The sequence below is a fragment of the Mustelus asterias genome, chromosome 26 (assembly GCF_964213995.1).
Source record: "Mustelus asterias chromosome 26, sMusAst1.hap1.1, whole genome shotgun sequence".
Classification (NCBI taxonomy): Eukaryota; Metazoa; Chordata; class Chondrichthyes; order Carcharhiniformes; family Triakidae; genus Mustelus; species Mustelus asterias.
Window position 1 is genome coordinate 47,836,433 of NC_135826.1, and position 24,681 is coordinate 47,861,113.

General features: G+C 45.9%; 1 protein-coding gene across 2 annotated transcripts in view; it reads right to left on the reverse strand.

Annotated features, from left to right (window-relative positions):
- Positions 1 to 613: 613 nt before the first annotated feature.
- Positions 614 to 24,681, reverse strand: part of LOC144479683 (spindlin-1-like) — a 108,824-nt gene continuing 84,756 nt past the window's right edge. For both annotated transcript variants that reach the window (XM_078198697.1, XM_078198698.1), the window contains exons 3-5: positions 17,060 to 17,310; positions 11,144 to 11,377; positions 614 to 4,356 (exon numbers count right to left, since the gene is read on the reverse strand). In XM_078198697.1, coding sequence (XP_078054823.1) covers positions 4,157 to 4,356; positions 11,144 to 11,377; positions 17,060 to 17,310 — 685 coding nt within the window. In that variant the 3' untranslated portion in view covers positions 614 to 4,156. The remainder of the gene's footprint in view (positions 4,357 to 11,143; positions 11,378 to 17,059; positions 17,311 to 24,681) is intronic.

The window sequence follows — 24,681 nt, forward strand, 5'->3', positions numbered from 1 at the left end:
CTCCATGGACGCTGCCAGACCTGCATTTCCTACGATTTCCCCCCTCCCCAAATGAACAGGGTTAAGTTGACAAATTCAAAGGATGTTATGCCACATTGTGCCAAACGACTTGTCCTATTGATAGCCACTAACAATGCTATATGCTTCAGCCAATAGGTTGCAAAACATGTTAAGTGAATCTACTTGTTAAGAAGAGGTGTTACTGTCGACTGTAGGTGTCTTTTCTATTTTAATATAATGTTATTACAACTCTAGGTGTCAAAGAAAATTCAGCTTATGTAAGCTTTACCCAGGAAGCCGAATAATCTGGTGGCCAAAATACGATGTTCATAATAGCTACTGTATGTGTAATAAAGAAGTTAGCATAAATTGGATTGGACGTGTTATTCTGGCTGCCACACACTTAACCAGAATGTAGTGAACATAATCACTCTCCTCAAAATATCAGCAAAATTGTTAAGACTGAGTAGTGTAGAAGTAGTTGAACTAGGTTAAAAAGCATGCTTTTAAGAGGGCTTTTAAGTTACTCTGATGGAAAACAATCACTTATGTAAAGATGAGAACAGCACATAAAGTAATGCACTCCAACAGCAAAGAGCAAACTAAACCTCAGTTTACATACACAAACCAGTATATTTATTTTGCACGTGTTGCATATTTTATAACTATGTACGCATATCTTGCAAACATCTTGGCATCTATGCCAGTGGCACACAGCTCAACAGAGCTGCCCAGGTTTAAATAGAATGCTTGATATCACCTGTACAGTCTCACTGCTGGTACTGTTTAACTATCGACTCACCACCCTAGCCCCTGTGCTAGTAAACGGCAGTGCAATAAATTGGAAGGGGGTGATGAAACGTGAGAGTTGGGTAAGACAACAACGATTAGCACTGCTGCCTCACAGCGCCAGGGACCCGGGTTCAATTCCCAGCTTGGGTCACTGTCTGTGTGGAGTCTGCACATTCTCCCCGTGTCTGTGTGGGTTTCCTCCGGTTGCCTCTCACAGGGTTAGGTTGATTGGCCATGCTAAATTGCCCCTTAGTGTTCCAGGATGTGTAGGTTACAGGAATTAGCGAGGTAAATGTATGAGTTTGTGGGATAGGGTCCGGGTGGGACTGTGGGCGGTGCAGACTTGATGGGCTGAACGGCCTCCTTCTGCACTGTAGGGATCCTATCTGACAGCAGAGTGCCGACTTTCCCACAACTTTTTAAAAGAGGAGGTCTTACCCTGATGGTCCTCTATCCCCAGAATTACTTGCACTATGTGGATTTGTGTTCTCCTATGAGCACGGTAACCTTTTCCCTCTCTGGTCAGATGACTTAACCCCCCGGTACTGCAGTAAGTCAAGTGCCATCCCACCTATTCCAAAATCTAGGAATGCTAAATCCCACTGTATTTCCTTCTCACCCCACTCAACGTACATCTAAGAAAACCAGCTGTCTTCCAAAAGTGCATCAGAAATTAGAAACACAACATCTACCGACAGGAATCTCTGGATTTCCTGTCTCTATGAACTCCTAGCACTCTCTGTACTTTGTGGTTATACTTATTTAGCTAGGGGTTATTTTCCTTGGAACAAAGGCGGCTGAGGGGTGACTTGATTTGAGGTGTACAAAATTGTGAGGAGAAGAGATAAGAGTGGACAGGATAAAATTGTGTCCCTTGGTGGAGAATTCTAGAACCAGGGACGTAGATTTAAGATCAGTGGCAGTAGGTGTCGAGGGGACACAAGGAAGAACTATTTTACGCAGAGAGTGGTGAGTCTCGGGAATTCGCTGCCCAAGTTGGTGGTGGAGGGAGATTCAAGGCAAGTACCAGAAGGTGTAGAGGGGACATGAGGAAGAACGTTTTTTACGCAGAGGATAGTGGTGTCCGGAATTCACTGCCCAACTTGGTGGTGGAGGCAGAGACCCTAAATTCTTTTAAAAAGTACCTGGATCGGCACCTTAAGTGTCATAAACTACGGGGCTATTAGCTGGATGCAGGAAGGTGGGATTAGAAAGGAAACCTGGGTGTCTTTAGGCTGGCATGGACAGGTTGGGCCAAATGGTCGTCTTCTGTGCTGTAATTATTCTATGGATCTATAATCAACAAGGAAGTGAAAACCATGGAAAAATGAACTATTTTCCAAAGCAGTGTGAGGATTCTTCCCAGTCCAAGCAATGTTATTATTAGGATTGCACAATATACTGGTAGCAACATAAAAAATCATACCTAAGCTAACATTACTTTAATAACTGCCTTATGCAATGTTCTTAAACCAACATTTCAAATTCCTTGCGGCATTACCACAAGCAGAATCTGTACACATCAGCACTTTCCCCTCAATTCATGATGTGGAGATGCCGGCGTTGGACTGGAGTAGGCATATTAAGACGTCTCACAACACCAGGTTAAAGTCCAACAGGTTTATTTGGTAGCACGAACTTTCGGAGCGCTGCCCCTTCATCAGGTGAGTGGTTATCAACTCACCTGATGAAGGAGCAGCGCTCCGAAAGCTCGTGCTACCAAATAAACCTGTTGGACTTTAATCTGGTGTTGTGAGACTTCTTACTGTCCCTCAATTCAGATACGACACACTTAAGAATGTCAACGTTATGTCATTTTTCACAGTTCAAGATGGTATGAAAATTTCCCAAGTTTCTGCCGTTACACTTCAATGAAATCCAAATGAGAGCACCGTGGAACTGTGAGGGGGGTGTGCAATGGAATCAGGGTTTGTCGGGGGGGGGATTGGTGGTATCTAGGATGATGGTAGTACCTGCAGTAAAATTATTACCGCATTAGGCTCTGATGGGCAAGGACATGTAGAGGCCCCTTTCAACTCTAAGGGAGAAACCTCATGCTGGACTTTCCCCCTTTCCATAGTAGATTCAGTTAGGACAGAAGCAAGAAAACACGAAAAAGCCCAACTCCTGCCATGAAGCACACAGATGGGACTAAAAAAATGGACCAGTTTTGCTTTGAGAGGAATAAGGCCATCAAGTCCAAAATTCTACTCAGTTATTTGCCTTTACTTTTGTAAAACAAAGCAGAGGACACAAAATAAAGACGGATTTGATATCTGATGAGTTTTGCAAAAGTTGCACAACAAAGAGACGATATTCTTTTTGTTAGCCTGAGTATGGTAGATGACACGCATACACACATGCATGCGCACACACATATAAACACATGTACACACAGACAGTAGACCTTTATGTGCGGCCAATGGGAGCCATAGAAAAAGTGCGTCATAACGAAAGGATGCTGCACGTGATAATCTCTATCACAAGGGAGTCACTGCCCGTGTGGATCATGCCATAGTTCATGGCAAATCAGAACATATCATCACAAAACAGATACCGTTAAATTTGTTTTTTTTTGTTGAAAAAATGGTCCTTTTACACAATTCCTTTTCCAACTTTTGTCTTATGGGTTCCTTTAAGTTGGCTCCTTTGCCATAATTTAGGAAACAGTTTCTATCCTGGGTAAACCCCACATACGTGAATTCTTTCAAGAGTTCGGGATCTTTCCAATCAACTTTTGACTAAATTGGGCAGCAGAATCCTGTTTCCAATCTTCTTCAAGCACCAAAATCACCCCCCCCCCTCCCCACGCCCCCCCGCCCCCCCCCCCGGCCCTGCCCGCCCCGCCCCTCACCAGCACCCACCCCTTCAGTACCATCATCATTATTAAAAGGTTTGCATTATTTTCGGTAAGGGGCCTTCCATACTCAGCCACTGGGAATGTGCTTGCTGCAGCCCTACGTGGCCACAGTCACACTTGCCCACTTCTGGAGGCAAGGTTCTCCATCACTGGGAGGCTTCCCCCGGCTAAAAAGATCTCACCGGAAACCGACAATCCACGCAAGGTGTCCGACAGTGCTGGGACCACAGTACTCTAGAGTGAAAGACCTTTCCTTTGGCCTCACACAAGTCAGCGTTATAACCATGGAAGCTGCAATGGTCACTACGGCAGGCACAACAAACACCATGTGCACCAACTGCTGGGGATGTCAAAAGGGAAGAGACGGGGTAAAATTCCACCTTTCGAAGTCTCGAAAATAAACACATGGAGGGCTAACATAAAGAACACAAGTCTCTTCAGTTATCTGCTCACAGTTCACAGTAAAAATCTCTTAGTGAAGGCAATGGCAAGCGTTGCATGCAGCTAGGAAGTTTTGACCAAGTCGTACACATAAATGTGAAAATCGTCATCAAACTTGATGAAATAGACGGATGGTTTGGCCTGCACTTGGTGAATCACCAATCCCGTTCTCTTTGTGCTGTCCTCTGTGACATATTCCACCTGTTTCCCCACAAGACTTTCGATCACTTCTCCAGGCTCAGTTGGTAAAACTTGCTTGTTCTCTGTCACAAGAAAACGCACAATTAAAATTTCATCCAAAGCCATGCATTGGGTCATGTCTACCGCAACCCACAAATATTATAATTATTGGCTGGTTATCATCGTTCCCCATTCCTCATGTTCAAGTTAAATACATTAAACCATAATAAAGGCCTATTTCTCCATCGAGCTAGTCCCTCGAGTGCCAACCCAATTTAAGATCTGAATTTGTATTGTGGCTTCAGTGTGACACCACTGTGCCTTTCAGAAGTGTATTTTTAAGCATGTTCTCTGCAGTTATCACCAAGATGCCTAAGCAGATGTCCTTTTATTGCTGCTTAAATGATTTAATGGGTTTTTGTTTATTTTTAATCTGGGCCTAATGCACTCTCTTGGAATTTATTACCTTTTGGGAATTGTTGAGGGGGAAAATGATTTGACAGGTCAAATACAGCAGTTTTTTTCCCCCTCCCAAGAGTTCTTACTTTCAGTTTTAGTTGCTGGCTTAGGGAGAAGGTGTTTGGCCTCCAGGCTGGATGTGGTGTGTTTGTCTCTCACCCTGGAATTAGAAATTCTGCTGGCTAATTGGAAGCAGAGATTTTCTTGCCTTTCCGAGTGAAAATTCTGCTGTTGGTGGTTTGCTGGCTAGAGGCAAGTAACATCTCTTTCTCTACCTTGAGGTGTTGCAGAGCTTGGAAGCTCCAGGGCTGGGAAGTCAGAGTTTCAATTCTCTATCCAAAGGATTAATTCACAACAGGTGTTGCAGAGCTAGAAATTCCAGCATCACAAGAGCATTCTTATTTTCTGTGCTAAACATGGGACAGGTGTTTGTAAGAATGTTTGTGCTTGGAACAGTACATTGAGCTGTTAAGGTATATACAATATCAGGATTATTTTATTTCTTGTTTGTAATTAGTAGAAGTTTTGCTACTTATCTTATTATATGTTAACCGTATTCTTAAATAAACTTTGTTTGATAAAAGTTCCCTAGTGGGTCATTTGAATCATATCTGGAGTGAAACATCTTATGCGTTTTTTAAATTCATTCATGGGACATGGGCATCGCTGGCTGGCCAGAATTTATTGCCCATCCCTAGTTGCCCTTGAAAGGCAGTTGAGAATCGACCACATTGCTGTGGCTCTGGAGCCACATTTAGGTCAGACCAGGTAAGGACAGTGGACTTTCTTCCCTAAAGGACATTAGTGAATCAGATGGGGTTTTCCGATAATCGACAATGGTTTCATGGTCATCAGTAGATTCTTAATTCCAGATTATTGAATTAAAATTCCCTCCACGGCAGATGGTGGGATTCGGACCTGGGTTCCCAGAGCACGAGCTGAGTTTCTGGATTAATAATCTCGCGATAATACCACTAGGCCACCGCCTCCCTCCATGCCAAAATTCAAAGTGCAAAACTTATGGACTAGGCTGACTTCATTAAAAAAACTTTGGAGTTTCTGACCTGGATTATAACATCAGTAGCCTGCATTGTCCCAAACATTTGTCATCCTTTACTCAAAGGATTTTTAAAAACATTGTTTTAAATTAACTTTTCACTTATTTCTATCTGTATTGTTATCATCTTGCCCGAATTACCTGAAAAATACTATAACTACACTCTGGGTTCATCATTTAGCACCACTGATGTATATAACTTTATGCTGCTTCTCAACTGATGAATACAAATATTCAAGTGAAAAACTAAAGCTTCCCGAGTAAGTGGTTTACAGGTAAATAAATACAGACACATTACTTCTTGCAACATTTAGTGGAATGAAAGCGAATAGCCTCACAGTTTAAGCCATCACATGTAATACTGCTCAAGAAAACCAGGTCCATCAGAGGTGCCATGCTGTCCATGATGTATGAAAAAAAACAATTGCCAAATATAGAACGAAACCAGGTTCCACACAAACACGGCTGTATGTAGAGTACAGCTGGTCGGTATACGGTGTGAATATTGCACGCAGTGTTTTAAATGAGGTAAGGTTTTATGAGTATAATTTTATGTGCCATCAAGAACTCCATAATGTTGCCCATCTCCACGGCGGCTGGAACCCTCCTCCAGACACAACTATCCCAATGCTCTCCTGGCCAACCCCGCATCTTCCACCTTCAGTAAACTTCAGATCGTCCAAAGTTCTGCTGCCGGTATCTTATCGCACATCCAGTCTTGCGCGCCAGCACCCCTACGTCAGCTCACGGTCCCTAATGGCACGGGTGGCACAGTGGTTAGCACTGCTGCCTCACAGTGCCAGGGACCCGGGTTCCGTTCCCAGCTTGGGTCACTGTCTGTGTGGAGTTTGCACGTTTGACCCGTGTCTGCGTGGGTTTCCTCCGGGTGCTCCGGTTTCCTCCCACAGTCCGAAAGACGTGTTGGTTAGGTGGATTGGCCGTACTAAATTCTCTCTCAGTGTACCCGATCAGGCGCTGGAGTGTGGCGACTAGGGGATTTTCACAGTAACCGCATTGCAGTGTTAATGTAAGCCTACCCGTGACACTAATAAATAAACTTTAATGCTTGAAGTTTAGCATCAGCATCGGTGTATTTAAATCTCTCGGTGATTTTGTATCTGGGACAGTCCTGCAACCTTCACAGGATTCTGCATTCCTCCATCTCTGGGTCCCTGCCTTCATGGATTACATTTACTTTCCTCTCCCGTAGCTTAAGGGGGCCCACGATTAACACCTCAGAATGGATGGATCTTGGCAATGTTACTCACATGCAGATATACATGGAGAGATTGGCACATACATTTTGCGGCAATTTCTTTCTTCAGTTTATTATCCCCCTTGCTGGGCTGCTCCAATATTCGTGTTTGGACCTTGGCATCAGGCAACTTGAAGACAGATGGGATGGTACCCGAGTTTTGCCCTCATTGTCACTCCAAAATGGCTATGTGGATCACTAAACAGCAATTCAGAGTTACCTGCTTTATTCTTCCTGAACTGAAGGGTGGTCAGTGAAGGCACAACTTGGAGGTTTTCAAATCTCTGTAGAATCATAGAATCCGTATAATGCAGAAGATGGTCATTCGGCCCATCGAGTCTGCACCGACAACAATCCCACCCAGGCCCTATCTCCGTAACCCCACGTATTTACCCTGCTAGTCCCTCTGATACTAAGGGGCAATTTATCCACCTAACCTCCACATCTTTGGAATGTGGGAGGAAACCGGAGCACCCGGAGGAAACCCACGCAGACACGGGGAGAACGTGCAAACTCCGCACAGTCTGTCATCCGAGGCTGGAATTGAACCCGGATCCCTGGCGCTGTGAGGCAGCAGTGCTAACCACTGTGTAGCTCAGAGAAACATCAAGTGACAAATTTTAACATACCCTAAAACTGTTTACATTTGTAGAATTTTGTTTAAAAAAAAGAGAAGGGAGGTCCTGTTTATATGAAAGATTCCCCTCTGGATCTAACCCTGGATGTGGTGCCAAGCCAGGAGTTACAGATGTTATTCACACCAGCTCTGCACAACCCCATTACGGCAGCAGAGGGCGCAGCGAGTATGAGTTCTACAGGCTTCTTGCCAACAGGGACGATCGGATCAGCTACACAGCAATCCTTCTGAGTCAGATGTGCTTGCCTGAACTGGCACTGTATAAAACACTGGGTGGCTCAGTCTGCCTCCGTTACCGGAGTGGTCAGGCATTTTTCACCACCAGTATGGATGGCAAGAACAGGATCCTCCAGCGTCTCGGAATCTCCCAAACATAACGTCAATGCCTGCACAGAGGCAGGCACATTCATATTCGGCAGCAGGCTTTCTGGCCCTCTCTGTGCCACAATAGAGGACCACCCGCATGTTCTCCCCGTGTCTGCGTGCGTTTCCTCCGGGTGCTCCAGCCTCCTCCCACAGTCCGAAAAAAGATGTGCAGCTTAGGCGCACTGGCCATGCTAAATTCTCCCTCAGTGTACCCGAACAGGCGCCGCTGGAGTGTGGCGACTGGGGGATTTTCACATAAACTCCATTGCAATGTTAACGTAAGCCTACTTCTGATACTAATAAATAAACTTTAAATAAACTTTAAAGCAATAGTGGCCATGGGGTGACTGTGTGAGGTTTACATGTTTTCCCCGTATCTGCATGAGTTTCCTCCGGGTGCTCCGGTTTCCTCCCACAATCCAAAGATGTGCGGGTTAGGCTAATTGGCCATGCTAAATTGACCCTTAGTGTCAGGGGGATCAGCAGGGTAAATACGCAGGGTTATGGGGGTTGGGCCTGGGTGTGATTGTGGTCGGTGCAGACCTGATAGACCAAATGGCCTCCTTCTGCACTGTAGGGATTCTATGATTCTACGAGCTATGGGCTAACTTGGTGCAACCAGAATCATCTGTGGAAGACATAAAAGATACCGGCCTTTGGTCTATGCAGACACCTCCAATATTTTTGACACAATCGCAGCTTTGGAATACAGGAGGATCACTGATTAGGTTACAACTAGCACAGCAGAGCAGAGCACATTAACACTTTGGCCATGGCACAGACTTTACTGCTGCTAAAGTAAAATGCTGCGGATGCTGGAATCTGGAACAATAACAGACAATGCTGCAAAATCTGAGCAGGTCTGACAGCACCTGTGGGGAGAGAGAATAGAACAAACATTTCAAGTCAGGATGACCCTTTGTTTGAGCTCTGATGAAGGGTCATCCTGACTGGAATCATAGAAACCCCTGCAGTGCAGAAGGAGCACAGTAAGAAGTCTCACAACACCAGGTTAAAGTCCAACAGGTTTATTTGGTAGCAAATACCATAAGCTTTCGGAGCGCTGCCCCTTCGTCAGATGGAGTGGTTATCTGTTCTCCAGCAGTGCACAGACACAGAAATCAAGTTACAGAATACTGATTAGAATGCGAATCCCTAAAGCCAGCCAGGTCTTAAAGGTACCGACAATGTGGGTGGAGGGAGCATTCAACACAGGTTAAAGAGTCAGAATGAGGCCATTCGGCCCATCGAACCTGCACCGACAACAATCCCACCTCGTCCCTATCCCCGTAACCCCACATATTTACCCCGCTAATCCCTCTAACTATGCATCCCGGGACACTAAGGGACAATTTAGCATGGCCAATGCACCTAACCTGCACACCTTCGGACTGTGGGAGGGAAACCGGAGCACCCGGGAGGAAACCCACGCAGACACGAGGAGAACGTGCAAACTCCACACTGGCAGTCATCCAAGCCGGGAATCGAACCCCGGGTCTCCGGAACTGAGAGGCAGCAGTGCCAACCACTGAGCCACCGGGCCGCCCACAAACGGCTAGAAACGTTGGCTCTACTCTCCCTCCACAGATGCTGACCCACTGAGATTTTGTGCAGTATTTTTTTGTTTTTACTGCAGGCTGTTTGGCAAGCATTCACTGGAAGATTTTGCAGATATAGTTTTCTCGAAGATTAAAACAAACAAGAGAAAATTCGATGTCTTACCCAAACTGGGAGCAGAGTCGGACGGCAAGATGCTTCTTTCTGAAGACAGAGGAGTCCTGAAAATGGTCCTTCAGTCTAGGAAAAGAAACTTTTCCCCTCGGTAACGTGACCCCTCCGTTCCATTAACATTGAGTAAATTTCTCAATTGTTAAATGCTTCAGTCTGATGATCCTTTCCAGCTGTTTTACATACCGTCAACAGGTATCAGAAGCGTGAATGTTCTTTCTGCCTCACTCACAATGGGGTGACTCATGCCCATGCTAGTTTTCGATGATGCTATTACACCTTCAAGGGTGTTTTCTGAGGGTGATTCTCCTCTAACCACTTCAATTGCCAAGAGGTGTGATTTGCCGCGTACTCTTTGACCTTTTATTCATTTTACAGTACGCTCTCACTTTGCCTTCTCAAATCAATCACGTTAATTCTGCTAATCGAGAGGACCAATCTGACCATTCCAGCTAATAACTGCTTAAGCTTACCACTGGCAGTAAACCAAGTTCATAAGGTCATAAGATATAGGAGCAGAATTAGGCCATTCGGCCCATCGCGGCCGCTCCGCCATTCGATCATGGCTGATATGCTCCTCATCCCCATTTTCCTGCCTTCTCCCCATAACCTTCCAACCGATTACCAATTAAAAATCCATCTAACTCCTCCTTAAATTTGCTCACTGTCCCAGCATCCACTGCACTTTGGGGTAGCGAATTCCACAGATTCACAACCCTTTGAGAGAAGTAGTTTCTCCTCAACTCTGTTTTAAATTTGCTGCCCCTTATCCTAAGACTATGACCTCTTGTCCTAGAATGCCCCACAAGAGGAAGCATCTGCTCCACGTCTACTTTATCCAGACCTTTTAACATCTTGTATACCTCAATTTGATCTCCCCTCATTCTTCTAAATTCCAGAGAGTATCGGCCTAAACTGTTCAATCTCTCTTCATACGACAAACGCCTCATCTCTGGAATCAATCTAGTGAACCTCCTCTGAACTGCCTCCAATGCCACTACATCTTTCCTCAAATAAGGGAACTAAAACTGTGCGCAATACTCCAGGTGCGGCCTCACCAATGCCTTGTATAGTTGCAACAATACTTCCTTTCCTTTATATTCTATTCTTATAAACTAAGACGCGGTGAAACCAATGGTAACCGCCACAAACCTAAGGTGCCTCTGAAGCCAAATACTTCATAAAACCAGGTGTGTTTGAAAATAAAGATCATCGTTAACTCTGTTTCTCTCATCACAGATACTGTCTGACCGGGGACTCATTGCCAGCATTGGAATTTGCACTTGAAACTAAACTGGAGTGCTCTGGTCAGACATTCACCCACCTTTGAGCGCGCAATTTCAACCACTAAATCTAAGCATCATGTACCTGAATCTGGCAGGATACGGAGATCTCCCTCTTTGTAATCCTCCAGTAGCTGGTACATATACAGAACAGGGTCCTTTTCATATGTGATATAATACCATGTAGTCATAACAGGTGCACGTGCCAATACCATCCCTCGCCATTCGTTCTTCGATCCGTCATCCTTTTCAAACATGTGCTCGACCGCCTTGCCCACTATGAGCTCCGCCAGGTCACCGTCCATTATTTTTGTTCGACCTGTTGGAAAGCAGGAACCACAAATCAATCCAGTTATGGAATCGTACAGCACGGGAGACCTTGCGGCCTGCAGAGTTTGTGCCGGTTCATCTGAAGAGCAAACCAGTTATCCTCACTCCTCCACCCTTTCTCCCCAGCCTTGCAACATTTTTTTGGCTCTCCTGCAAGTACTTATCCAATGCCCTTTTGAAGGCTTGGTAAGAAGTCTCACAACACCAGGTTAAAGTCCAACAGGTTTATCAGGTGAACGAGCAGTGTTCCGAAAGCTCGTGATCCCAAATAAACCTGTTGGACTTTAACCTGGTGTTGTGAGACTTCTTACTGTGCCCACCCCAGTCCAACACCAGCATCTCCACATCATGGCTTTTGAAGGCTGCTATTGAATGCAACAGCCAATCATAAAATCATCATAGAATCCCTCCAATGTAGCCTTAATATAGAATCCATGCAATGCAGAAGGAGGCCATTTGGCCCCTTGAGTCTGCACTGACCCTCTGAGAATCTTACACAGGCCCTCTTCCCTCACCCTATTCCCTATTACCATGGTTAATCCATCTAACCTACACATCTTGGGGCCACTAAGGGGCAATTTAGCAGCAATCAGGCAGCGATTTCCTGTTCCTAACCACTGATTGGGTTAAAAAAGCTTATGTCATCTCTGGTTCAGTGGCCAATCACCTCAAATCTGTGCCCTCAAGCTATCAATGCTTCCGTCATTGGAAACGGTTTGCAATTGTTGTGCAACCTGGTGTAATGATGTGGACCTTGCCAAACAATTTCCATTCCAGAAAGTAACAGCAAAATACTGCAGATGCTGGAATCTGAAACAACAACTGAAAATGCTGGAAGATCTCAGCAGGTCTGACAGCATCTGTGGAGAGGGAATAGAGCCAACGTTTCCACTCTGGATGACCCTTTGTCATCTTCAGTTATTCAGTTCTGTCAAAGGGTCATCCAGACTCGAAACGTTGGCTCTATTCTTTCCCCATAGATGCTGTCAGATCTGCTGAGATTTTCCAGTAATTTCTGTTTTTGGTCCATTCCAGAAGTTGGTGGCTTTCTCGGGCTCCAGCTGTGTAGGTGCTGGGAACCAGCTGGAAGCAGGCACAAGCGGCCTTTTGGGAGCTATGACCCCAAGTGTCAAGAGGCTATTTTGCCTGTGGACAATCACAGCTGGGCACAGCACAGCCGTGTCCTTACTTGATGTACACACGCACTTTCTGAGAAACTAACTTGCTGCTTCTGAACCCAACTTGACCGTGAAAAATATTCTTTTGATGTTCGTGTTGTATGAAGCAGAGAATGGGTGATAACTATTGCACGGTGGCACAGTGGTTAGCACTGCTGCCTCGCAGCGCCAGGGACCCGGGTTCGATTCCCGGCTTGGGTCACTGTCTGTGTGGAGTTTGCACATTCTCCCTGTGTCTGTGTGGGTTTCCTCCGGGTGCACCAGTTTCCTCCCACAGTCCAAAGATGTGCAGGCTAGGTGGATTGGCCATGCTAAATTGCCCCTTAGCATCAGGGGGACAAGCAGGGTAAATACGTGGGGTTATGGAGATAGGGCCTGGGTGGGATTGTTGTCAATGCGGGTTCGATGGGCCTCGGTAGGTTAGGATTAGTGGAGTAAATACGTGGCATTACGGGGATGGGACCTGGGTGGGATGCTCTATCAGAGTAACTGCAGACAAGATGGGCCGAACGGCCTCCTTCTGCACTGTAGGGTTTCTACGTTTAGGCTGTTCAGTGAATAGCTGATCTACTAAGCCAAAGACATGAGTAGGAATGCTCTTTCATATATAAACTTAACTCATCCCAGCTTCTACAGTGTGAAAGATCTTTACAGAAAACAGGGAAGAGTTTGAAGAATTATCGTACATAGGACAATACGTTCTGAACTCCAGTAAATTCTGCTGTGTTTTCTCCTGACTCAGCTCACATGTTGAAGCAAATGGCCTGCTACGTGTTATTTGTCCATCTATCACAGGAAACCAGAGGATATGTAGCATCTCATATTTCCATTAGCAACATAATGGATTTATTACGTAACCTGGCATGCTAACCTTCATCCATTAGGACACTAGAAACGTAAGCTGGGCCGTGGAAGCTGTCATCATCTTGTACTTAACATAGAGAACAGGTAAATAAGGTTTCTGCAGAGTTCCTAAATCATAACGGGTGTCCCTAGGAGTGTTGCAGCAGTGATGTCCATCTAAGTAAAAGGTGATTTCTATTGGGATTGCATTACCAAGATGGTCTAAAAATCTGCTTTCATACACACACACACAAATATACATATACAGACATACACAATTTGCTTAATAGCTCCATGGGCAAATGCAATATCTGGCATGATTTCACGTTTTAGCATTGCTCTAATGACGCACTTCCAGAGACTTCATTAGAAACACAAAAGGCATTTATTAATATGAAAAACTGAAAAGCAGCCAGCATAGCTTCCCTAGAAGCCCTACATCGCTTCTGCCTAAAGGTGGGCTCCAGCCCCTGGGGTAATTACTCACTCTGCGTCCCAATTGATCCCCTACGTCAGGTGACCCTTACTCTGCTGTGTTGCCCTTAAAGAGACAATCACCACAACTGTGCGGTGGCATGTTAGCTATTCTTGGCTAGGTGGTGGCACTGTCTTTAGTCTATGTACCAACACTATGCACAGTTCTGCTGCTGTGGGGCGCACTTGTGTGAATGTTGAAGACAGGATAGGCCTCACCACCAGCACAGACAAAGTGGCCGAATGGCCTGTATCTTAAAGTTAAAGTTTATTTATTAGTCACAAGTAAGGCTTACACTAACACTGCAATGAGGTTACTGCGAAATTCCCCTAGTTGCCACAGTCCGACGCCTGTTTGTGTCAATGCACCTAACCAGCATGTCTTTAAGACTGTGGTAGGAAACCAGAGCACCCGGAGGAAACCCACACAGACACTGGGAGAACATGCAGTCTCCACACAGACGGTGACCCAAGCCGGGAATCGAACCCGGGTCCCTGGCGCTGTGAGGCAGCAGTGCTAAACACTGTGCTGCGCTTATATTGTAGATCACACGCCACTTGGTGTGCCCATCCCTCCAGCGCAGTGGATATCCACTGTCTAAACTCACACGAGCAGGTCAGCCATTTGAGAAAGGCAACGGAGGAACTCTGATCTCACAATGTCACACCCTGACTTGGATCATGACCCTCAGGAGGGATCGGAAGGGCATAAGGGGGGGGGGGGGGGAGAACATTGTCAGGAGGTAAAACAAATTAAAAAACAAGACTACGAGTGATTGGACACTCAATCACGTGCTCCCCATGTCTGTGTGGGTTTCCTTTGGGTGCTCCGGTTTCCTCCCACAGTCCAAAGACGTGCTGGTTAGATGTATTGGCCATGCTAAATTTTCCCTCAATGTACCCGAACAGGTGCCAGAGTGTGGTGACGAGAAAATTTTCACAGTAACTTCATTGCAGTGTTAATGTAAGCCTACTTGTGACACTGATAAATAAACTTCAAGAAACTCTAATTAGTTTCCATATCGGAAACGGTATTGTGCATTGGTGGTTCAGTGTTAGAATTCTCGCATACCACGCGGGAGGCCTGGGTTTGATTCCCGGCCAATGCAAAGCCCCTTGGGGCGGCACAGTGGTTAGCATTGCTGCCTCACAGCGTCAGGGACCTGGGTTCGATTCCCGTTTTGGGTGAGCGTCTGTGTGGAGTTTGCACATTCTCCCCGCGTCTGTGTGAAGTTCCTCCGGGTGCTCCGGTTTCCTCCCACAGTCCAAAGATGTGCGGGTTAGGTGGATTGGTCATGCTAAATTGCCCCTTAGTGTCAGGGGGTCCAGCTAGGGTAAATGCATGGGGTTATGGGGATAGGGCCTGGGTGGGACTATGGTCGGTGCAGACTCGATGGGCCGAATGGCCTCCTTCTGCACTATAGGGATTCTATGAGAGATTACTCAAGCTGCCTTGACTCACATAAGGTCTACAAATGTAAAAAGCACAAAATGGAAGATACCAACAGGCAATTCAACCTTATTTAATGCAGAATGGAACATAGCTACTGCTTAAAAATGTCAACCGTGACTCAGCCAATAATGATTTCTCACTGCACTTCCCTACCCCTCCCTCCAGGGGCTACAGTAAGTCACAGCATCAGAAATGTGAACCAGATCTTAAATTAAATCAACTGCCACAACACTCACAGATGGGACGTGTAAATTTCAGTTCAGAATGTTCAGATTTGCATGGCTTTACACCACAGGAATGCAAATCTTAAAAGCAAAGCGGCGAAGACTTGGAGGTTTTAATCTGCCAACAGTGGTTAACAGCCTTATTTAACCAATATTGCTTTTTTAAAAGTTTATTTATTAGTCACAAGTCGGCTTACATCAACACTGCAATCAAGTTACTGTGAAAATCCCCTTGTCACCACACTGCAGCGCCTGCTCGGGTACACTGAGGGAGAATTTAGCATGGCCAATGCACCGAACCAGCATGACTTTTGGGGTGTGGAGGAAACCGGAGCAACCCCGAAGAAACCCACGCAGACACGGGGAGAACGTGTGGACTCCTTTACCCCGCTAATTCCCTCAACCTACACATCTTGGGGCACATAAGGACAATTTATCATGGCCAATGCACCTAACCTGCACATCTTAGGAGTGTGGGAGGAAACAGGAGCACCCGGAGGAAACCCACGCAGACACGGGGAGAACGTGCAAACTCCACACAGACAGTGACCCAAGCCGGAAATCAAACCCGGGCCCTGTGAGGCAGCAGTGCTAACCACTGTGCCACCTCAATATGGATATGAATCCAGGGTACATGCATAATGGAGATCACCAAGCACTCCGATGTATTTGAAGTGTTATCAGGGACTCTCCAACAGTAGTGAACATTGAAGGAAATCTATGCAAACTCACTTTGGATTTGGAGCATAGCACTCTGGAACTACCTTCACCTCTTCCCTCCTTTAAGATTCTCCTTAAGCTTTGAGTCACTTGTCCTGATATTGCCCCATTAAGTTTTGCTTGCTATTACTCTTGTAAAACATCTCGGGATATTTTCCCATGGCACGGTGGCACAGCTGCCTCACAGCGCATGGGACCCGGGTTCAATTCCGGCCTCGGATCACTGTGTGTGTATGGAGTTTACGCATTCTCCCCGTGTCTGCGTGGGTTTCCTCCGGGTGCTCGGGTTTCCTCCCACAATCCAAAGATGTGCGAGTTAGGTTGATTAGCCATGCTAAATTGATCCGAGTGTCAGGGGGATTATAGAAACATAGGATCCTATGTGCAGAAGGAGGCCATTCGGCCCATCGAGTCTGCACTGACCAGAATCCCATCCAGACCCTATCTCTATAACCCCATGTATTTAGCTTAGCTAGTCCGCCTGACACTAAGGGCCAATTTAGCATCGGGTTAGCAGGGTAAATATGTGGGTTTACGGGGATAGAGCCTGGGTGGGATTGTGGTCGGTGCAGACTGGATGGGCCGAATGACCTCTTTCTGCACTGTAGAGATTATATGATATGAAAGGTTGTTGTTGTAGACTAAGAGAAATTTCTTTTAACTTTGCAAATCTTTTGAACATGGATGGGAAGAGAGTTTTTGGAGCTGTTTGGGTTTAAGCAAAAGCCCATGCACAGCACAAGTGCAGAAAAACAGTCGGCCAGCAATGAATCACTTACCACTTTTATCGGGCAGAATTTCAAGACCGGAGACTCTTTCATCTTTGAATAGTTCAATCCCATACACGCAGTCGAATTCGTCATATTTGACCAAGAAGAGCGAGGGGTTAACTGGCAGCTGGTCCAGAACGGTCCCCTTCCACTGCGTAACCACTCCAGTCTTCTCCCTCCATCCATGCTGCACTTTACTGCCAACAATACTGCGCTGTTTATAGGCAACTGGGTCACTTGAATCTGCTTTGGTACGCTTCCTTGAAGTTAAAACACAACAAAAGCAACAATAATTTTGATTGGTTCCATTTCATCACACACCTTCCTCAGTAGTAGGCCAACTGCAATTGAAACATCACCCAAGGCTACTTAAAACACCTTTATTATAGTAAGAAGTCTCACAAGACCAGGTTAAAGTCCGATAGGTTTATTTGGCACCACAAGCTTTTGGAGCACTGCTTCTTCCTCAGGTCAGACTCACCCGAGGAAGGAGCAGCACTCCGAAACCTCGTGATTCCAAATAAACTTGTTGGACTTTAACCTGGTGTTGTGAGACTTCTTACTGTGCCTACCCCAGTCCAAGGCCTCCACATCACCTTTATTATATAGATGACAAGACTCAGCTTCATTGCCAACCCAGCTGGTTTTATGAGTCTTGCACCTTACATAGAATTTGATTTGATTTATTTATTATTGTCACATGTATTAGTATACAGTGAAAAATATTGTTTCTTGTGTGCTGTAAGGACAAAGCATATCGTTCACAGAGAACGGAAGGAGAGAGTGCAGAATGTAGTGTTACAGTCATAGCTAGGGTGTAAAGAAAGATCAACTTAATGCAAGGTAGGTCCATCCAAAAGTCTGATGGCAGCAGGTAAGAAGCTGTTCTCAAATCGGTTGGTACGTGACCTCAGACTTTTTTATCTTTTTCCCGATGGAAGAAGGTGGAAGAGAGAATGTCCGGGGTGCGTGAGTCCTTGAAACAGGCCATCTCTGCTCAACATGAGCCCCCCCCCCCCGCCGTCTTATTTCATCTTATGTTGTTATTCTATTCTTTGCTCTCCATAAGACCATAAGACATAGGAGCGGAAGTAAGGCCATTCGGCCCATCGAGTCCACTCCACCATTCAATCATGGTTGATTTCAACTCCATTTACCCGCTCTCTCCCCATAGCCCTTAATTCCTCGAGAAATCAAGAATTTATCAATTTCTGTCTTGAAGACGCTCAACGTCTCGGCCTCCACAGCCCTCTGTGGCAATGAATTCCACAGACCCACCACTCTCTGGCTGAAGAAATTTCTCCTCATCTCTGTTCTAAAGTGACTCCCTTTTATTCTAAGGCTGTGCCCCCGCGTCCTAGTCTCCCCTGCTAATGGAAACAACTTCCCTACGTCCATCCTATCTAAGCCGTTCATTATCTTGTAAGTTTCTATCAGATCTCCCCTCAACCTCCTAAACTCCAATGAATATAATCCCACGATCCTCAGACGTTCATCGTATGTCAGGCCTACCATTCCTGGGATCATCCGTGTGAATCTCCGCTGGACCCGCTCCAGTGCCAGTATGTCCTTCCTGAGGTGTGGGGCCCAAAATTGCTCACAGTACTCCAAATGGGGCCTAACCAATGCTTTATAAAGCCTCAGAAGTACATCCCTGCTTTTGTATTCCAAGCCTCTTGAGATAAATGACAACATTACATTTGCTTTCTTAATTACGGACTCAACCTGCAAGTTTACCTTTAGAGAATCCTGGACTAGGACTCCCAAGTCCCTTTGCACTTTAGCATTATGAATTTTGTCACCGTTTAGAAAATAGTCCATGCCTCTATTCTCTCCCATGTAATCATCTTGCCATTCATCACAACTACTCCTTGTAGTACTGAGTTCTATGTTCTTGACTGAAGACGTATTGCCCGAATTCCTTTATGGGTTTATTAGTGACTATATTATATTTAAAGCTTCTCGTTTTGGAGGTATCAACAGTATCTTCTCCACATCTACATCATTGAACCTTAAAGACCTCTATCAGGTCACCTCTTGGATTTTTTTTTAAAGGAAGGAAAATTGTGCAAGGTTACAGGGGAAAGACTGGATGACACTCAGTGAATTTCTCCTGTGAAGGACCATCACAGACATGACGGGCCAAATGGCCTCCTTCTGTGCTGTAATCGTTCAATGATTCTATGCATCTAGGATCCCAAATGTACTGTGGATCTTTAATGTGCACCTGGAACCAAAGATGTTTGACACCCTAGTAGCCCAGTCAAAAGAAGGAACCTGCAGGAATGCAGTTCAGTACCACACGTGCATCGTTCACAAGAATGATCCTGGGAGTTAAAAGCTTGACGTTTTAGGAGCATCTGAGGATTCTGGCTCTGTACTCAACAGAGTGTAGAAGGATGAGGGGGGGTGAGGGGGGTGAGGGGGGGGGGGGGGGGGTGTGCATCTCATCGAAACTTACAGAATACTGCAAGGCCTGGACAGAATGGATGTGGGGAAGATGTTTCCATTAGTAGGAAAGACTTGGAACCTAGGGCACGGCCTTCGAATAAAGGGACAACACTTTGGAACTGAGACGAGGAGGAATTTCTTCAGCCAGAGGGTGGTGAATCTATGGAATTCATTGCCACGGAAGGCTGTGGAGGCCAGGTCATTGAGTGCATTTAAGACGGAGATAGATTCTTGATTGGTAAGGGGATCAAAAGTTACGGGGAAAAGGCAGGAGAATGGGATTGAATGGCGGAGCAAACTCAATGGGCCGAATGGTCTAACTCTGCTTCTCTATCTTATGGTCTTATGGATTGGCTGCCCTGATTTTTGAGCTCAAAATTTTGAAGTGGGACTTGAACCCCCAACCTCTGATTAAAAAGGGGAGAGAGCACTACCCATTGAGCCACTGCTGACATGGCTAACCTGCATTGCCTTGTTTAATGACTTGTGAACCTTCCAGTTAGAAAAGACACCTTCCACAAACAATGCAAAGTCATCCATGCAAACGTCCCCTTGCAGCAGCGTGGGGCAAACATGGAGCAGAGATCGCTGGTCCACCCTATATGTTCCCAGGTCTTCTATTCCAGTCTGGATTGATCAGGCCAAGTGACTTAACTTGCATTGGCTTTGGAATCAGTCAATGTGAATCCAATATTTGAAAGAAAATATCGCCAGATTACTTTACTCTTTCATGAGGTCTGAGTGCCACTAGCAAGGCCAACATTCATTGCCCATCCCAAATTGCTCTTGAACTGAGTGGCAGTTAAGAGTTGACTACACTGCTGTGGGTCTGGAGTCACATGTAGACCAGACCGGGTGAGGACGGCAGATTTCCTCCCCTAACAAACAACAGTGGTCAATGGTTTCATGGTCATCATTAGACTTTTAATTCCAGATATTTAAAGTTAAGTTCAAATTTCACCGTCTGCCGTGGTGGGATTCAAACTCAGACCCACAGAGCATTTCCCTGAGTCTCTGGCTTACTGGCTGAGTGACAATACCACTACGGCACCACCTCAAAATTGCAGAAATTACTCATCTCCGTCCTAAACGGTCTACCCTGCATCCTCAGACTGTGACCCCTGGTCCTGGACTTCCACCACCTTCGGGAACATCCTTCCTGCATCTACCATGTCTTGTCCTGTTAGAATTTTAGGGGTTTCTGTGAGAGCCACCTTCATTCTTCTGAACTCCAGCGAGTACAATCCTAACCGACTCAATCTCTCCTCGTACGTTCTATACAACTAAAGCTAGACGTCCGGGTTTAAAAGCAGGCCAAATTTAAAAACAACGAAAAGCGTGGCTCTGGAGTCACCGTGTCACTTGACACTTTGCTGTGGTCAGGTGAAGTTTTGAATAGCCCACCATTTCATCTTGAACCTAACACTGTGCAAGCTTCCCATAGCGGCAATGTCAGTGTTGGGAATGAGAGAACAGAAAGTGGCTTCTGCCCACAAACCAAGATGTTAACACACGCTTCAAACCAAATGCTAAATACAAGATAGCACAATTTTTTTTAATTAAAAACTTTGGGCGTTACAGCCACAGGAAAAGAGAGAACCTTGAGCTCACGGATCCCATTACTGGGCCTCCGCCAACAAGCAGCCAACACCACAGCAAACAAAAAGTAAACCAGCCTTGGGAACTGCCTTCTGTTACTACTTAGCAACCGTCTCCATAGTAGCAGAGTTGCCAGGGTTTAAGTCCCCAGATGCAATACCGATTGATGTTACCATGGGACTCCCATCTCCTAATTACAATTTAACTCAATTTCATATTATGCAAAGTTTCCCGTGGGCTCGGGTTTGCTTCGAGTTGTCACAGTGTCCAACGCTCAGTGGTTGGCACTCTCATCGGTTTGAGTCAGCAAGTTGTGCATTCAGGACCCAAAACAGAGACGTGAACATAAAACGTCCAGTACAGTACAGTTTGAGGACTCTAGGTCTGTACTCAACAGAGTTTAGAAGGATGAGGGGGGCGGATCTCATTAAAACTTACAGAATATTGAAAGGCCTGGATAGAATGGACGTGGGGAAGATGTTTCCATCAGTAGGAGAGATTAGGATCCGAGGGCACAGCCTCGGAGTAAAGGGACGACACAACACTTTAGAAACGAGATGCGGAGGGATTTCTTCAGCTAGGTGGTGGTAAATCTATGGAATTCATTGCCACGGAAGGCCGGGGAGGCCTCATTGAGTGTATATGAGACAGAGATAGGTTAGTTGTTGATTGGTAAAGGGATCAAGGGTTACGGGGAAAAGGCGGGAGAATGGAGTTGAGAAACCTATCAGCCATGATTGAATGGCGGTGCAGACTAGATGGGCCGAATATTAGAATGCAATCAGTGACAACTTTGTATTGGATGTAATGTGACCAATGGGAACAAGATGTAAGGGTCAGCTGACCCAGTAAACCATGGGACCAATTACAGAGTGATGTAATACTCAGCTGACTCACTATAAATAAGAACCTGTTTGGAATTGTGGGGAGCTTGGAGTGACCCAGGGCGAGGCCCTAAGTTTGGAGTAATGGAGTTTCTTCATTAAACCCTTTATTTGGCAGACAGTCACCCAAGGGCAGAATCGAACCTGGGTCCCCGGTGCTGTGAGGCAGCAGTGCTAACAATGTGTCACTGATTGTGGTCCAGCCCCACAACGTTAGGAATCTGCAGTTGGCTTTTGGTGGCCCCTGGGTTTTTGAGGAGATAGTTGAATTGTAAAACGCCCTCCTCTCTTTCAAGATGCTCCTTGACCAAGCCTTTGGCCATCTGCTCTACTATCTCCTTACTCGGCCCAGCACCAAAATTTTATTTGATAATTGCTCCTGTTAAGTGTCTTGGAGCTTTGTAATCTGGCGACGGCCCTATGTAAATGTCAAGTTGTTGTTGAGTACGGGTTTAAATCGAGCCACACTTCTGCATGATTTAGGATGGACAGAGCTTGATAACACATCTGCTGTGAGCCAATTCTGGCATTGGGATAACAGCCCAGCTCTGACGAAGGATCATCCAGACTCGAAATGTTGGCTCCATTCTTTCTCCACAGATGCTGTCAGACCTGCTGAGATTTTCCAGCATTTTTCTGTTTTTTCTTTCAGATTCCAGCATCCGCAGTATTTTGTGTTTAGCCCAGTGTCAAACTTTACACAGGCGCACTCAAAAACCTGTGGAGTCTCCTTCCCTCTGCTGCGGGCAGTTTACAATTCAACTACTTTCTCAAAAACACAAGAGGCCACCAAAAGCCAACTGCACTGTGCGGCTGGACCACAAAACGGTGGCACAGTGGTTAGCACTGCTACCACACAGCGCCAGGGACCCAGGTTCAATTCCCGGCTTTGGTCACTCTCTGTGCAGAGTCTGCATGTTCTCCCCGGTGTCTGCTTTGGTTTCCTCCGGGTGCTCCGGTTTCCTCCCACAGTCCGAAAGATGTGCGGGTGAGGTGGATTGGCCATGTTAAATTGCCCCTTAGTGTCAGGGGGATTAGCTAGGGTAAATGCATGGGGATAGGGCCTGGGTGGAATTGTGGTCGATGCAGACTCGATGGGTTGAATGGCCTACTTCTGCCTGTCGGGATTCTCCGATTCTATCCCCTCCTCCCCATGTGCCACAGGTTTCATTTCAGTTTCAACTTCAACTTGACAAGCAAGAAAGTCTGAAATTAAATTCAGGAGGAGGAAAATATCAGCAGGATGGAAATATAAACTTCTGTCCAGCCGTCTCGGAGCAACTGCTCGGGACAACACAACAGCTGCAGTGTTAAGCGAGTGCGAAATTAATAGGAGTCAGAAATTCAGAACGCCACAACAGTTAAAACCGTGGACGATTCTGCCATCTAGTCTTCCACACTGCTGTTATGGTTTGCAGGGGGCAGCTAATTATAATGTGACAAATGGCTGGGGTGGTGAGCAACAGAGGGGAAAGAATCGAAGGGGGAGTTCCACAGTCTGAAACTGTCCTAATCCAACACGCATGCGCAAATACTTTTCACCAGGTGGTCACTGGAATCGTAGGATCCTTACAGGGCAGAAAGAGGCCATTCGGCCCCATTGAGTCTACACTGACTTTCCAACAGGATATCCCACACAGGCCCTATCTCCATAGTCCCATGTATTTGCCCTGCCAATCCCCCACCCCCCCCCCCCCCCCCCCTCTCCGGAAACCTACACAGGTGACCTTAAGGTGAGAGGGGAAAGATTTAAAGGGACCTTTTAGAGGGGGCAACTTTTTCACACAGGGGTGGTGCCTGTATGGAATGAGCTGCCAGAGGTGGTGGTAGAGGCGAATACAATTACATGTAAAAGGCATTTGGGCAGATACACGGATAGGAAAGGTTTAGAGGGATATGGGCCAAATGTAGGCAAATAGGACTAGTTCAGTTTCGGAAACCTGGTCGGCATGGACGCCTTGGGCCGAAGGGCACATTTCCGCGCTGTATATCTCGACGACGCAATGACTCTATAACATCTTGGGACACTAAGGGACAATTTAGCATGTCCAATTAATGGGAATAATCATCAGCAGCAGGAAACCCCCATGAAATCTGCCCCCAGGGACACTATGCTCAGCTAGTGTTTACATGTTACATGGCTAAAACCTGATCACTAAGCAAAACCCAAACATTAAACCTGGGACTTCCCGAATGACTATCTGAATACTGCAGCACCATACCATTTAACCTCAAATGAGCCCGGACATCCCTGTGGTACGAGCACCCCCGTGATTATTTCTCAGCAGTTTCAAATCACATCAATTATCAATTTTTCCATCCGATCCCATCTTTGTGAAGCTCCTTGGGGTATTTTGCTACCGTATAAATGCAAGTTGTTGCATTATGTCAGGGCAAGTAAACTTTGGAGCGAGGGGCATTGTGAAGAGAAGTTTATATATTTGTTAGTGTCACAAATAGGCTTACATTAATATGAAAATCCCTGAGTCACCACACCCCGACGCCTGTCGGGGACACTGAAACAGAATTTAGACAATGACCCAAATCGGGAATCGAACCCAGGTCTCTGGCACTGGGAGGCAGCAGTGTTACCTGCTGAGGCACTGGGCCACTGTGCTGCAACAGCAGTTATTTAGTTATTGTTGTCATAAATAGACTTACATTAACACTGCAATGAAGTTACTGTGAAAACCCCCT